The sequence below is a fragment of the Melospiza melodia genome, chromosome 4 (assembly GCF_035770615.1).
Source record: "Melospiza melodia melodia isolate bMelMel2 chromosome 4, bMelMel2.pri, whole genome shotgun sequence".
NCBI classification, from domain to species: Eukaryota; Metazoa; Chordata; class Aves; order Passeriformes; family Passerellidae; genus Melospiza; species Melospiza melodia.
The window spans coordinates 91,356,527-91,366,751 of NC_086197.1; the positions used below are offsets into that span (position 1 = coordinate 91,356,527).

The following is a 10,225-nucleotide window of genomic DNA, read 5'->3' on the forward strand; positions in this document are numbered from 1 at the left end:
TAAAAGCTACACTTGATTTCAAGTGCTGCTCCTGGTAAACAGAGATGCTGTCAGTGCTGCTTTCTGAAAATGAGAGAAACATTCTGTCCCACCAATAAACCTGCATCCCTCCCCAAAATGTTCTTCCTGAAATGACACACAAGTATTGATATTGACCAGGTTTCCATATCAAAGATACTGACACCAGCCAGAACCCTAGCCCAGTCCATGGCTGCATACTCTCCCTATTGCACACATTTCCTATTAAAAAAAAATAGAAGTGGCTTCATAATTTAAGCTTGATAAATTGATGGGTCTCATTTTGATACAACTGACAATAAAACTTCTCCCACTTCCAAGACAAAGCAGTTCCCAAAAGCATTTTTTCCCCTCAGGTATTTCTTTAAACTCTTCCAGCTCTTCCCCTGAAACCACTTTAATGCAACACTGGAAAGAAAAGGAAAATGGAAGGCTGTTGTTTTCTGTTGAGCACACCCAGCTCTACAGGACCTTGTCAGACAGATGAGGATTAACCTTTCAGGGCTGCCTGTGTGGCCAACAACTCCCAGCCACTGCTCAGCTCTGGAGAACCAGGAGCCTGTCCCGGCCATCCTGTGTGCAGCAGCATCTCAGACAAGTCACACAATGTATCAAAGTGCTCACTACCAGACTGCTGTCAAACTTCACAGCAGGAGCAGGGAAAAGGAATTTTCCATCCCACAGCACTGAGAAATTACACCTTCCTCCTCCTTGACCCATTTACTATTTTGTAAGACACAACAAAGAATCTCAGCAAAAGGGATAGAAAAACCACTGAAGATGAAAAAAACAAGCTGTGATGGTACCAGAGCATTCACCAAGGGAGGGATAGAATGTGCCCTTCACGTTTTCCTTTAGCTGGGCAATGACTCAGACCATCACAAGTGCCTTCCCATGACAGCTCCTGTTTTCATGGGACACACAAGCACTTCTCAGCACACCCAGAAACACTGGAGTCACTCAGGGGTCTTCCAGCACCTCTATGGCTCAGATTCAAGTTTCAGGCTGTAAATGGTGACCAGACATCTAAACTTGAGATTCTGACATTGCCCAGGTATCTGATTTTAAATTAGCCACGCTGCTGTAACCTCAGTAAGATCTTTTCCCAACAGCAGCAAGAGTCCACTGGAGCAGAACACTCACAATGAACACACCCCTACTGTTTGGAACACCATTTATTTCTAGCTTCCAAGAACAAAACACAAATCACTACACTTGGATGTTTGTTCCACAGAAAGTTTTGGGGGAACAGGAAGAGCCTTCCCAGGTGTCAGTTGTAGGTCATGTAGCGGGGGGTAGCGCTGAACTTGGCGTAGGATTTGATGACTTTGTTCACCGCCTCCAGGAAATCCTTCTCGGTGGCGATCTTGCGGCGCGCTCGGATCGCGAACATCCCCGCCTCCGTGCACACGCTGCGGATCTCGGCGCCTGGGAGACAGACAGACAGACAGACAGACAGGGATAACAGCTCAGCACTGACTGCCTGGGGACACACACACAGCCATCCAAGTGCAGCAATAAACACGTGCAGCTTACCTGTGCTGTTAGGACACAGCCGAGCCAGCAGCTCAAACCTGATGTCCCTCTCCACACTCATGGAACGAGCGTGGATCTTGAAGATGTGAGTTCGGCCCTGAGGGAAAGGGAGGAGGACAGAGGCGTTCATGGCATGAAAGAGGTGATGACTCCAGCCTGCAGCTGTCTGCCTCCAGAGCAGAGGCAAATGGAAAATACATCTTGTATTTGCTGCCCAACTATGGTTTCCCAAATCTGGACTGGAATGTCTAAGTGTTCATGACACTAAAGTAAGAAAATAACTCTAAAAAGGGCTTTCATTATAGAAGTACCTCAAGAAATCTCTCTCAGAAGAGCCAACCACATTCCAGCTTCTGAAGTAAATTTTGGATCTGGTTAAAGGATTTTTTCTCTGTTGAGGCAGGAACATAGTGATTACAGCTGCCTACCATGGCTTCTTGGCCAGGATGGAATCTGTGCATTGTGGAAAAACCTTTGGCACATCTTTAATCCCCCACATTTCCGTGCAGTTTCACATAATTTAAGAGTGCTGCATTTGCTGATTCTCATAAACTTCCAGACAATGATGCCCTAACTTAAGAAACACTCTGCCATCAGAACACACTTGGCGGTGAAATAAAGAGTTCTCACCTCGAGATCAGGCAGGCTGAACTCGATCTTCCTGTCCAGCCTGCCAGGCCTCATCAGAGCTGGGTCCAGAGTGTCAGGCCTGTTTGTGGCCATGAGCACTTTGATGTTGCCCCGGGGGTCAAAGCCATCCAGCTGGTTGATGAGCTCCAGCATGGTGCGCTGCACCTCGTTGTCCCCGCCGGCGCCGTCATCGAAACGAGCACCTGCACAGGAGACACGGGGAGAGGAGCTCCAGGCCGTGGACTCAGAGTGTCACGGGGGCTGCAACACTGTGGGACACCTGGGGAAAGGCTTTAAAGTGCATGCAAGTAATTGTGCAGAGTTAAAAAGGTCCTGAGTACAAAAGGGGCTCTGTCTCACTACATAACAACTGGCCAGGATGCTGGAATTTACCCATGTGGTTTTGTTTGTTTTGCCCTTCCCTCAATCAAAATCATCCTTATCCCCTATCTATGTAAGAACTGTTCTACTTTCAAAGGACTTTTCTTTTGAGAAAAATAATCATATTCAAGAAGTAACAAAGATGTTGAGTGTACTCCAGAAGCTGAAGGGGGTTGAAGTTAACAATACTTTTCTGCAAACAAAATACAGAGGTTCTTCACTAAAGTTCAAATAATCTGAGTGTCCCAAATGTGCAAAAATGGCTTTCCATCTGGGCTATATAAACCACTTCCTGACAGCTTCCTGGACACAGGGTATGCTGGGAGTAGTTTTGCTAACTCAGTATTTACAAGCACTTTTCTTGAAATGCAGCAATCCAGATACAGAACTAAAGAAAACCTGGAAGCTCTCACAGGAGATCAGAACTGTAGCTACTACAAACATACCTCCAATGGCATCAATCTCATCAAAGAATATAAGGCAAGCTTTCTTGGTTCTGGCCATTTCAAAGAGTTCACGAACCATTCGGGCTCCCTGAAAGCAAAATAATCAAGATCTTGTTAAGAGATTTTAGGCACATTAAAGGAAAACTATCAAAACCAAACTTTTCATGCTTCCAAATACTTCTAAGTTTCCAATGTGAAAACTCTTTTTATTTGTTTACATATATACTGGGAGAAGTATAAAGCTTAAAGCAATTTTTAAAGGAGATAAAAAATTACTGCTCTTAAACTGAGAAGTACAGATTAAGTAATTTACCTCAGGGCCAATTGAAAAACAAGTGGCAGAGTTGGGAGCAGAATCCTAATTCCAGAATCTTCCTGAACTTTGCAGATTGAACTCTGTACTGCAAAATCCCTCTCCTAAGTGACAGCAAAGCTGAGGTCATGTCACCACTGCCTGACCTGCAGTGATTTGTCTGACAGCTCCTGCCCCCTGCAGCTTCCAAGGACATCCATCCCTCACCCCCAGTGTGGTGTCTGGTACCCAAGGGAGATGTGCAAACCCCTGCACTCCTTGAGGTATTTGCTCTTACCTCCCCCACGTATTTCTGCACCAGCTCAGATCCAATGACTCTGATGAAGCAGGCATCAGTCCTGTTAGCCACAGCACGGGCACAGAGCGTTTTGCCTGTGCCAGGTGGCCCAAACAGAAGCACTCCTTTGGGAGGCTCAATTCCCAGGTTCACAAATCTCTCAGGCTGTAACAAAGGGAGCCAGAAGGCAAGGTGATGTGCAAATTAAACATTATGTGTATCACAGCATATATGCAAATCAAGGAAATCATTAATGAAGAGCAAGGTAAATGAGGCTGAGCTGGATTTAACATGGTAAAACCTGACTTCCTTCCACTGGACTGTTTACACTCAGTAACATTGTTTTTTCTTGCTTTTTCAGATGCTCACAGATGGCCAGAATACCTCCAAAATAATAGAGGCTTCAATCTGGAGGTTACTTACGTGAAGCAGAGGGGTTTCCACCACCTCTCTCAGCTTTTCAATCTGCTCTTTACAGCCACCAACATCACTGTAAGTGACATCAGGTTTTTCTTCTACCTGCACAACAAAGAGGTGAGTGAGCAGTTACCAGCCTGGTGCAACAAATCTCCACAGGCTTTCAACAGCCCACAACAAAATCCAGCAAAAGGAATCACAATTACAAGATAAAGCCACGTCAAAATAAGTAAAGGCAACTCTCACTTGCATCATGGTGACTGTGGGATCAATCTTTGGAGGCAAGGGGATGTGGATTTGGTACTTGTTTCTGTCCACCCTGGTGAGGAAGCACAAAGACTATTATTGTAACACTGGTCAAGTAAAGTGTTTTGTAGAAACAACTCTGTAAATGAGAGGCTGAGTTCTTGAGCTGTTCTTTTCTCTGGCATCAAGACAGCCCAGCCCTGAAAGTTAATAGTCAGGTAGGCCAGATACTGGAATTCTTTCTGTAGAGAATTTTAAGGTTTCCAAAACTATTAATTCCAAAGTATTTTGAAAATTAAATTTCAAAACATCCCACAGAGCAAACTGGCAAAATATTGACTCCTAAAGTAACAGGTTTTACATCATCAGTGAACATTTTCTGGCTGCTTAAAGTGTAACCTCAGAGTGCCAAAGAAGGATCCTACACAGGCTCCCTGAAAGCTGGCACTGCTGGGGCCTGAACTGAAAGGTTTCTGTCCAAGGACACACGGGTTTGGTCAATTTTTGTCAAAATAACATCAAAACAAGATTCCAGCAGAGCATGCAGGTGAGTTACTGACATCCAAGAGAAAGACAGCAGTGGTGTAATTTCAACCACTGCAAAAACTGGAAATGAAGGCTTGCTGACCTGTCAAACTACAACATGAGATAACTCAGAGCAAGCTTCAGTCTGCAGGAAGACTCACAAGAACAGAAAGATCTGCATACCCAACTCTCATGCCTTCTTCTATGTCAGTAGGTGCCACCTGGTCACTGAGATCCACCACGAACTTGGCAAATTGCTTGACATTGATGATGTACTTGGGATCCTCAGAGTCTGCATTGATGATCTTTGTGCACCTACCACACAAACACAACTGACCCTCCAGGCACACAAACTGCTTCTAAGCATGAGCATCAAGAGAGTCACATTTTCCAAATACACCAGAATCTCTGCTGTACTTGTCATTACACCTTTCCAGCCTCATTCAACGACTGCAGAAGTAAGCACAAGTATGAAATACATCACACATAATGACAGTGGTGAAAAGCACTTTCAATATGCACAACATGGAGTTCTTTTTATAAAAGAAGTCCATACATAAGCTATAGATCAGATTTTTAACACTATGGAGCTCTACTGGAAGGGTAAGAGTGCTCCCACCTTGCAACTTGCAATGGTTGCTCACTTTGCAGAGTTTGTTTATCTGCAGCCAGATCCCAAAGGGCAGGAGGAGCCAGGCCAGTGTCAGATTCCTTGATTCCTGTGTGCAGCACAAACAAGCTGAGGAGGAAACAGCTCACTGGGGTGTCAGCCATCCTTCCCACAGCAAAACTCAGAGATAACCCTGCAGGAAGCTTTTTGAGAGACCTCCAAAACAACACACACACATATCTTTGATGGATTTCCTAAAGAACAAGTTTCCTAAGGCAAGAGCCTACGTGACCATGCCAGCTGAACACACAAATCCCAGCCTGGCCACCCTCCCAGCCAATTCTGCAGTGTGGGGATGATTACAGCAGGACAGAGCATTGATACTGGATATCTACATTTCACTAAAGGACTGAAACTCTTGAGTGTTTTCACTGAGCTCCAGTGCAAAGTATCAGAAACTAAGGGATTCACACAGATAAAACCCCACAAATCTTCCAAAACATGCATGTAACAAGTACCATCTCCATTATGGATTTAAAAGAATCAACATTATTTTACAAGAGAAATTTCTGTCTTCCTGGCACTACTCAGAGCCACTGCAGGATTAGCAACAGAGCAAAAAACATACATCAGTGAAAGAAAAATCAGGAAACAAATGAATTGTTACTGTTATCACTACTTCATTATCTGGTGTCAGAAAGGGGCATTTGTTTCATGGCACCACTACACATAAAAACCAGAGTTTTGATTAAAAATGTGTTAAAGTACAAAATTACAAAATCAGATGTACAGATTAGCCCTGTCCAGTTGAAAAAAACATCACCTAACAAGCAAAAGTCTCATGTTACCAAATACAGAACTGTGTTCTATGGAGAAAAATAACAACTAAAAATCAATGCAGAAATTGTTGGAAATCAACTTCTTACAACACTTGTTTTGGTACCTGTGGCTCCTCTACTGAAAGCTTTCTACAACACAAACCTACCAGTGAGCTCATTGATTTTCTTAAGCAGTTGTTGAATATCATCTTCTACTTGCTTGATCTGCCTTGAGTACGTGCTCTGGCCCTGGAAAGGAATAGCAGGGAGATTTCCTGAGCCAAATGATCTCATGTTTAGGAAAAAGTGACAAGAGGTGCTGCCCATCAGACTGTCTTGGTGTAACAGCCAAGCACTGATGGCAGCCAAAAATGACAGAATTAACCTGCAGTAACAATATTTCTGTTTGCAAAAGTGAAGTGCAGCTACACACAACTGACCAGCTGGGAAGGTGGAAATTTTCCATGTTTGTAAACTTTAATAATTTGTTTTTCTTTTAAACCCATTCAGCCTTACTTTTTCAAATTGCTTTTCCTATAGTTTAAAACATACTGAGTAAAGTGATATATACAGAGAATTCAGAATACACTTTCTGAAACCATCTGTACAAGTGCTTGAACTGCCTTACCCAACCTTTCCATCATCCACAGAGGACAGCAGAAGGATCAAGGGGCGAATCAGAATTCTTGCTTGTGATAAAATGCTTTTTTTGGTCCAGATCTGCCTAACACAGGCAGATTCAGACCTGGATTTGCTGTACAATATCTCCTTGGTAGATCACTGGCAACAAAATAAGAAGCTGCAGTGGGTACCTGCTGCATTTCAGAGCTTTGTAAAGGAGTCTTGGTGTCAACAAAATTCAGATTTCTGCCAAACATACCTAAGCTGTAAGTTTCATCTTTCAAGAGTTCTTTTGCAGACCAAGTGTACTTGCCAGTGGAAAGGGTGGATTGGCATTTTCAGCCTTATTGTCTGTGAAAAGTGCCTCCCAACATTATGTTCTTTTAACAAGATGGCTAAAAGCAAGTCAATTTGGCAGGAGGGAGTTTTAAAATTATTTTTTGTATAAACCAAGAAAACTGGCCAGTGAAAAAGCTCTAGTAAAGCCCTGGCTGTTAGAGCCCTATGGCAATCAGCAACGAGATACAAAACAGAACTAGAGAAACACACCCAGGATTGTTTTCAGTGTTGCAGGCTGCATGTCATTGGAAGGTGAAAAGGGAGAGAAGATTTTGGGAGCAGAGCAAAGCACCAGGAGAAGCAGAGTTACTCTCCACCCCTCCCCTCCTGCACTTATTCCCCCCAGAACTGCTCTGTGCCTTTCACACTCCCACAGCTGTGGGCTACTTACATATGTTTTCAGCAAGGCAATATCTCCTTCATCAAGAGCTGAAACAAGACAAGAGAGATTTAGCTTCCAGTTCTGAAAAACAAAGCCAGCAGTGTTAATTCTGCCTCTAAAGGATCAAAACATTTTGGAGAGATTCTTTTGAGTTTCCACTTTTCACTGAAACAAAGTGGAACAAAAAAAACCCATCAGATATGTAAGAGAAATGAACCAGGGTCTCCAGCTACTCTATCAGTCCAAACAGCTGCAGCACTCAGAGTCACAGCAAGCAGGCCACCTCAACTCTGCTTCTCTCAGAGCCTCCCAGCCCCTGACTGTTCAAAAGAGGAACTGAACATATCACAACTTCATCTTTTCAACTTTGTGTTTCTAGATGTTCAAGAAAGCATCAATGAACAACTGGCACCACTGTCACTCTGTCTCTGCACAGAGGTGGCTCCAGTGACTCCTCTCCATTAACTAAGAAAAATACTGCTCTGCTAGTGCCACTCTGCCACAGCACTCACATCACCGGCCACCTCACACCCTTCCCATCCCTGTTTAATTCCTCTCTTGTCTAATTCCGCTCTTTCTGAGACAGATGCAGCCCAAACCACACAGAATTGGTGGATGTGGCACTTGGTGCTCTGGTCTAGTTGAGGTGTTAGGGCACAGGTTGGACTCCATGATCTCAGAGGTCTCCTCCAACCTCATTATTCTGTGGTGATCTGGGAGCAGCACGTGTTATACAGCACTCTGAAGACCTTCTATGTTGATCTGCACTTCTTTCCTGACTATTTGTACCACCCCACTGATTGCTTTTCATAGCTGCTGAACACTCTGTTGCTATAATTTAGAAATCTTTCTTGAACGGGAACAGTTCAAAGGCCATCACTAATTACATTTTGCACTGCTTGTGCTTCCAGATGCTTTATTAAATATTTACTAACACGAAACAAAAAGCCACAATCAGTTAAAACATGAGGGGCAACCAGGCAACTTTCACACGGTGCCGGTATCCTGGGAAACCTGGGAAACCTCGGCCCCCTTCCCTCTCCTGCTTGCCGGGACTCGGAACGACAGCGGCAGCACAGGGCAGCTCTGGGGCGCTCCCCCGGCAAGAGAAAGAAACTTTCACGGAATTTTCAAGGCTGGGAGAGACTTTCATGATCATCAAGGCCACCCATCAGGCCAGCCATGCCCCCGTAACCCCGACACCACATCACCCAGCGACGGATCCAGACGTTGCGGAACTCCCGCAGGGATGGTGACTCCACCTCCCTGGGCAATCTGTCACGGTGCCTGACCACCCGAACTGCCAAATTTTTTTTCTAATCCCTCATATGAGTCTCCCCTTCTCACCTTTGGGCCATGTCCTCGATTTCTCTCCCTGCGGGCACGGCAGAACAGACCGGCCCTCACCTCACCACAGCCTCCCCCAGGGAAGTGTAACATTACCGTATCACGTTTTGCTGGACATTTAAAGTCTGGAAATAAGTACTAAACCACAAAAGGCATTTTCCCTCTCCCGATGAGGAAATTCGACATTTTAGGAAGCTTTTGTAAAAGAACAAGACTTAAAAGGCGGATGGTCCATTCCTCCCCCGGGCAGCTCCAGGCGGTGCTCGCTCCGCACCCCGGGCGGGGCAGGGGCAGCCCCGAGAGCCGGGCGGGCCCCGCTGAGCCCTCACAGCCCGCTCCCCGTGAGCCCCGGCCCCGCTCAGCCCTCACTGCCCGGTCCCCGTGAGCCCCGGCCCCGCTCAGCCCTCGCTGCCCGCTCCCCGTGAGCCCCGGCCCCGCTCCCCCCTCACAGCCCGCTCCCCGTGAGCCCCGGCCCCGCTCAGCCCTCGCTGCCCGCTCCCCGTGAGCCCCGGCCCCGCTCAGCCCTCACAGCCCGGTCCCCGTGAGCCCCGGCCCCGCTCAGCCCTCACAGCCCGGTCCCCGTGAGCCCCGGCCCCGCTCCCCCCTCACAGCCCGCTCCCCGTGAGCCCCGGCCCCGCTCAGCCCTCGCTGCCCGCTCCCCGTGAGGCCCGGCCGGCCCCGCTTCCTTCCCCGCCAGCCGCGGCACCGCCCGGGCCCGGGCTGCGGGTCGGGCTGGGGAGCACTCCCGGAGCGCCAAAGCGCACATTGGAGACATTTTTAATTAATTTTAGTCCCTTTCCCCCCGCCGCTCCTCCAGCCCCGCCGCTCCGGACACCGACATGGCCGCCGGCGGCGCCGCCCCACTCCCGCCTCGGGCGCCGCTCGGAGAGCGTCCTCGCCGTCCGTGGGCCCTCACCGCGGATGGGTTTGTCCTCCTTCTCCTCCTCCTTGGTTTTCCTCTGGTCGGCTCCCAGGTAATCCGGCATCGCGCCCGCCCGCCTTACGCAGCACCGCGCCGCTTCCGCCCGGAACACAAACCAGGGTGCACCGCGGCCCGCGCGCTGGCAATTCCTTCCCCCCGGCACCGCGGCCGCCGCCGGGAGTTCCGCGCGGCGCCGCCGGTTCACCCTTCGGGCCGGGGCAGCGCCGCCGGTACCGCCCCGCGGGAGCCGCTCCGGCCGCGGGGGCGCTGCGGGGGCGGCGGGGACGCGGCGGGGCCCGCGGGACCGGGGCAGGGCCGGCCGGGCCGCTTATGGCGCCGCACGCCGCCGCCGCCCCGGAAGCGCTGCGGGCGCCCCACGCGCCGGTGCCGCGGCAGG

General features: G+C 48.1%; 1 protein-coding gene across 1 annotated transcript; it reads right to left on the reverse strand.

Moving 5' to 3' along the window:
* Positions 1-1,175: 1,175 nt before the first annotated feature.
* On the reverse strand, positions 1,176-9,976 carry PSMC2 (proteasome 26S subunit, ATPase 2). Its single transcript, XM_063155550.1, has 12 exons — positions 9,823-9,976; positions 7,569-7,606; positions 6,385-6,466; positions 5,409-5,508; positions 4,973-5,104; positions 4,265-4,337; positions 4,025-4,120; positions 3,602-3,766; positions 3,012-3,099; positions 2,185-2,387; positions 1,555-1,651; positions 1,176-1,446 (listed from the first exon to the last, which is right to left on the reverse strand). Exons 1-12 carry the CDS (start codon positions 9,890-9,892, stop codon positions 1,289-1,291), a joined length of 1,302 nt encoding a protein of 433 aa, XP_063011620.1. The 5' UTR covers positions 9,893-9,976; the 3' UTR covers positions 1,176-1,288.
* Positions 9,977-10,225: the final 249 nt, after the last annotated feature.

What these genes read in the sequence shown, in the direction of transcription:
- PSMC2 (XM_063155550.1), bottom strand. Translation starts at nt 9,892, where the DNA reads ATGCCGGATTACCTGGGAGCCGACCAGAGGAAAACCAAGGAGGAGGAG. An exon ending in GGAGGACAAACCCATCCGCG is followed by an intron (nt 7,607 to 9,822) that starts GTGAGGGCCCAC and finishes GTCTTGTTTCAG; the next exon opens with CTCTTGATGAAGGAGATATT. An exon ending in CAACCATTGCAAGTTGCAAG is followed by an intron (nt 5,105 to 5,408) that starts GTGGGAGCACTC and finishes TTTGTGTGGTAG; the next exon opens with GTGCACAAAGATCATCAATG.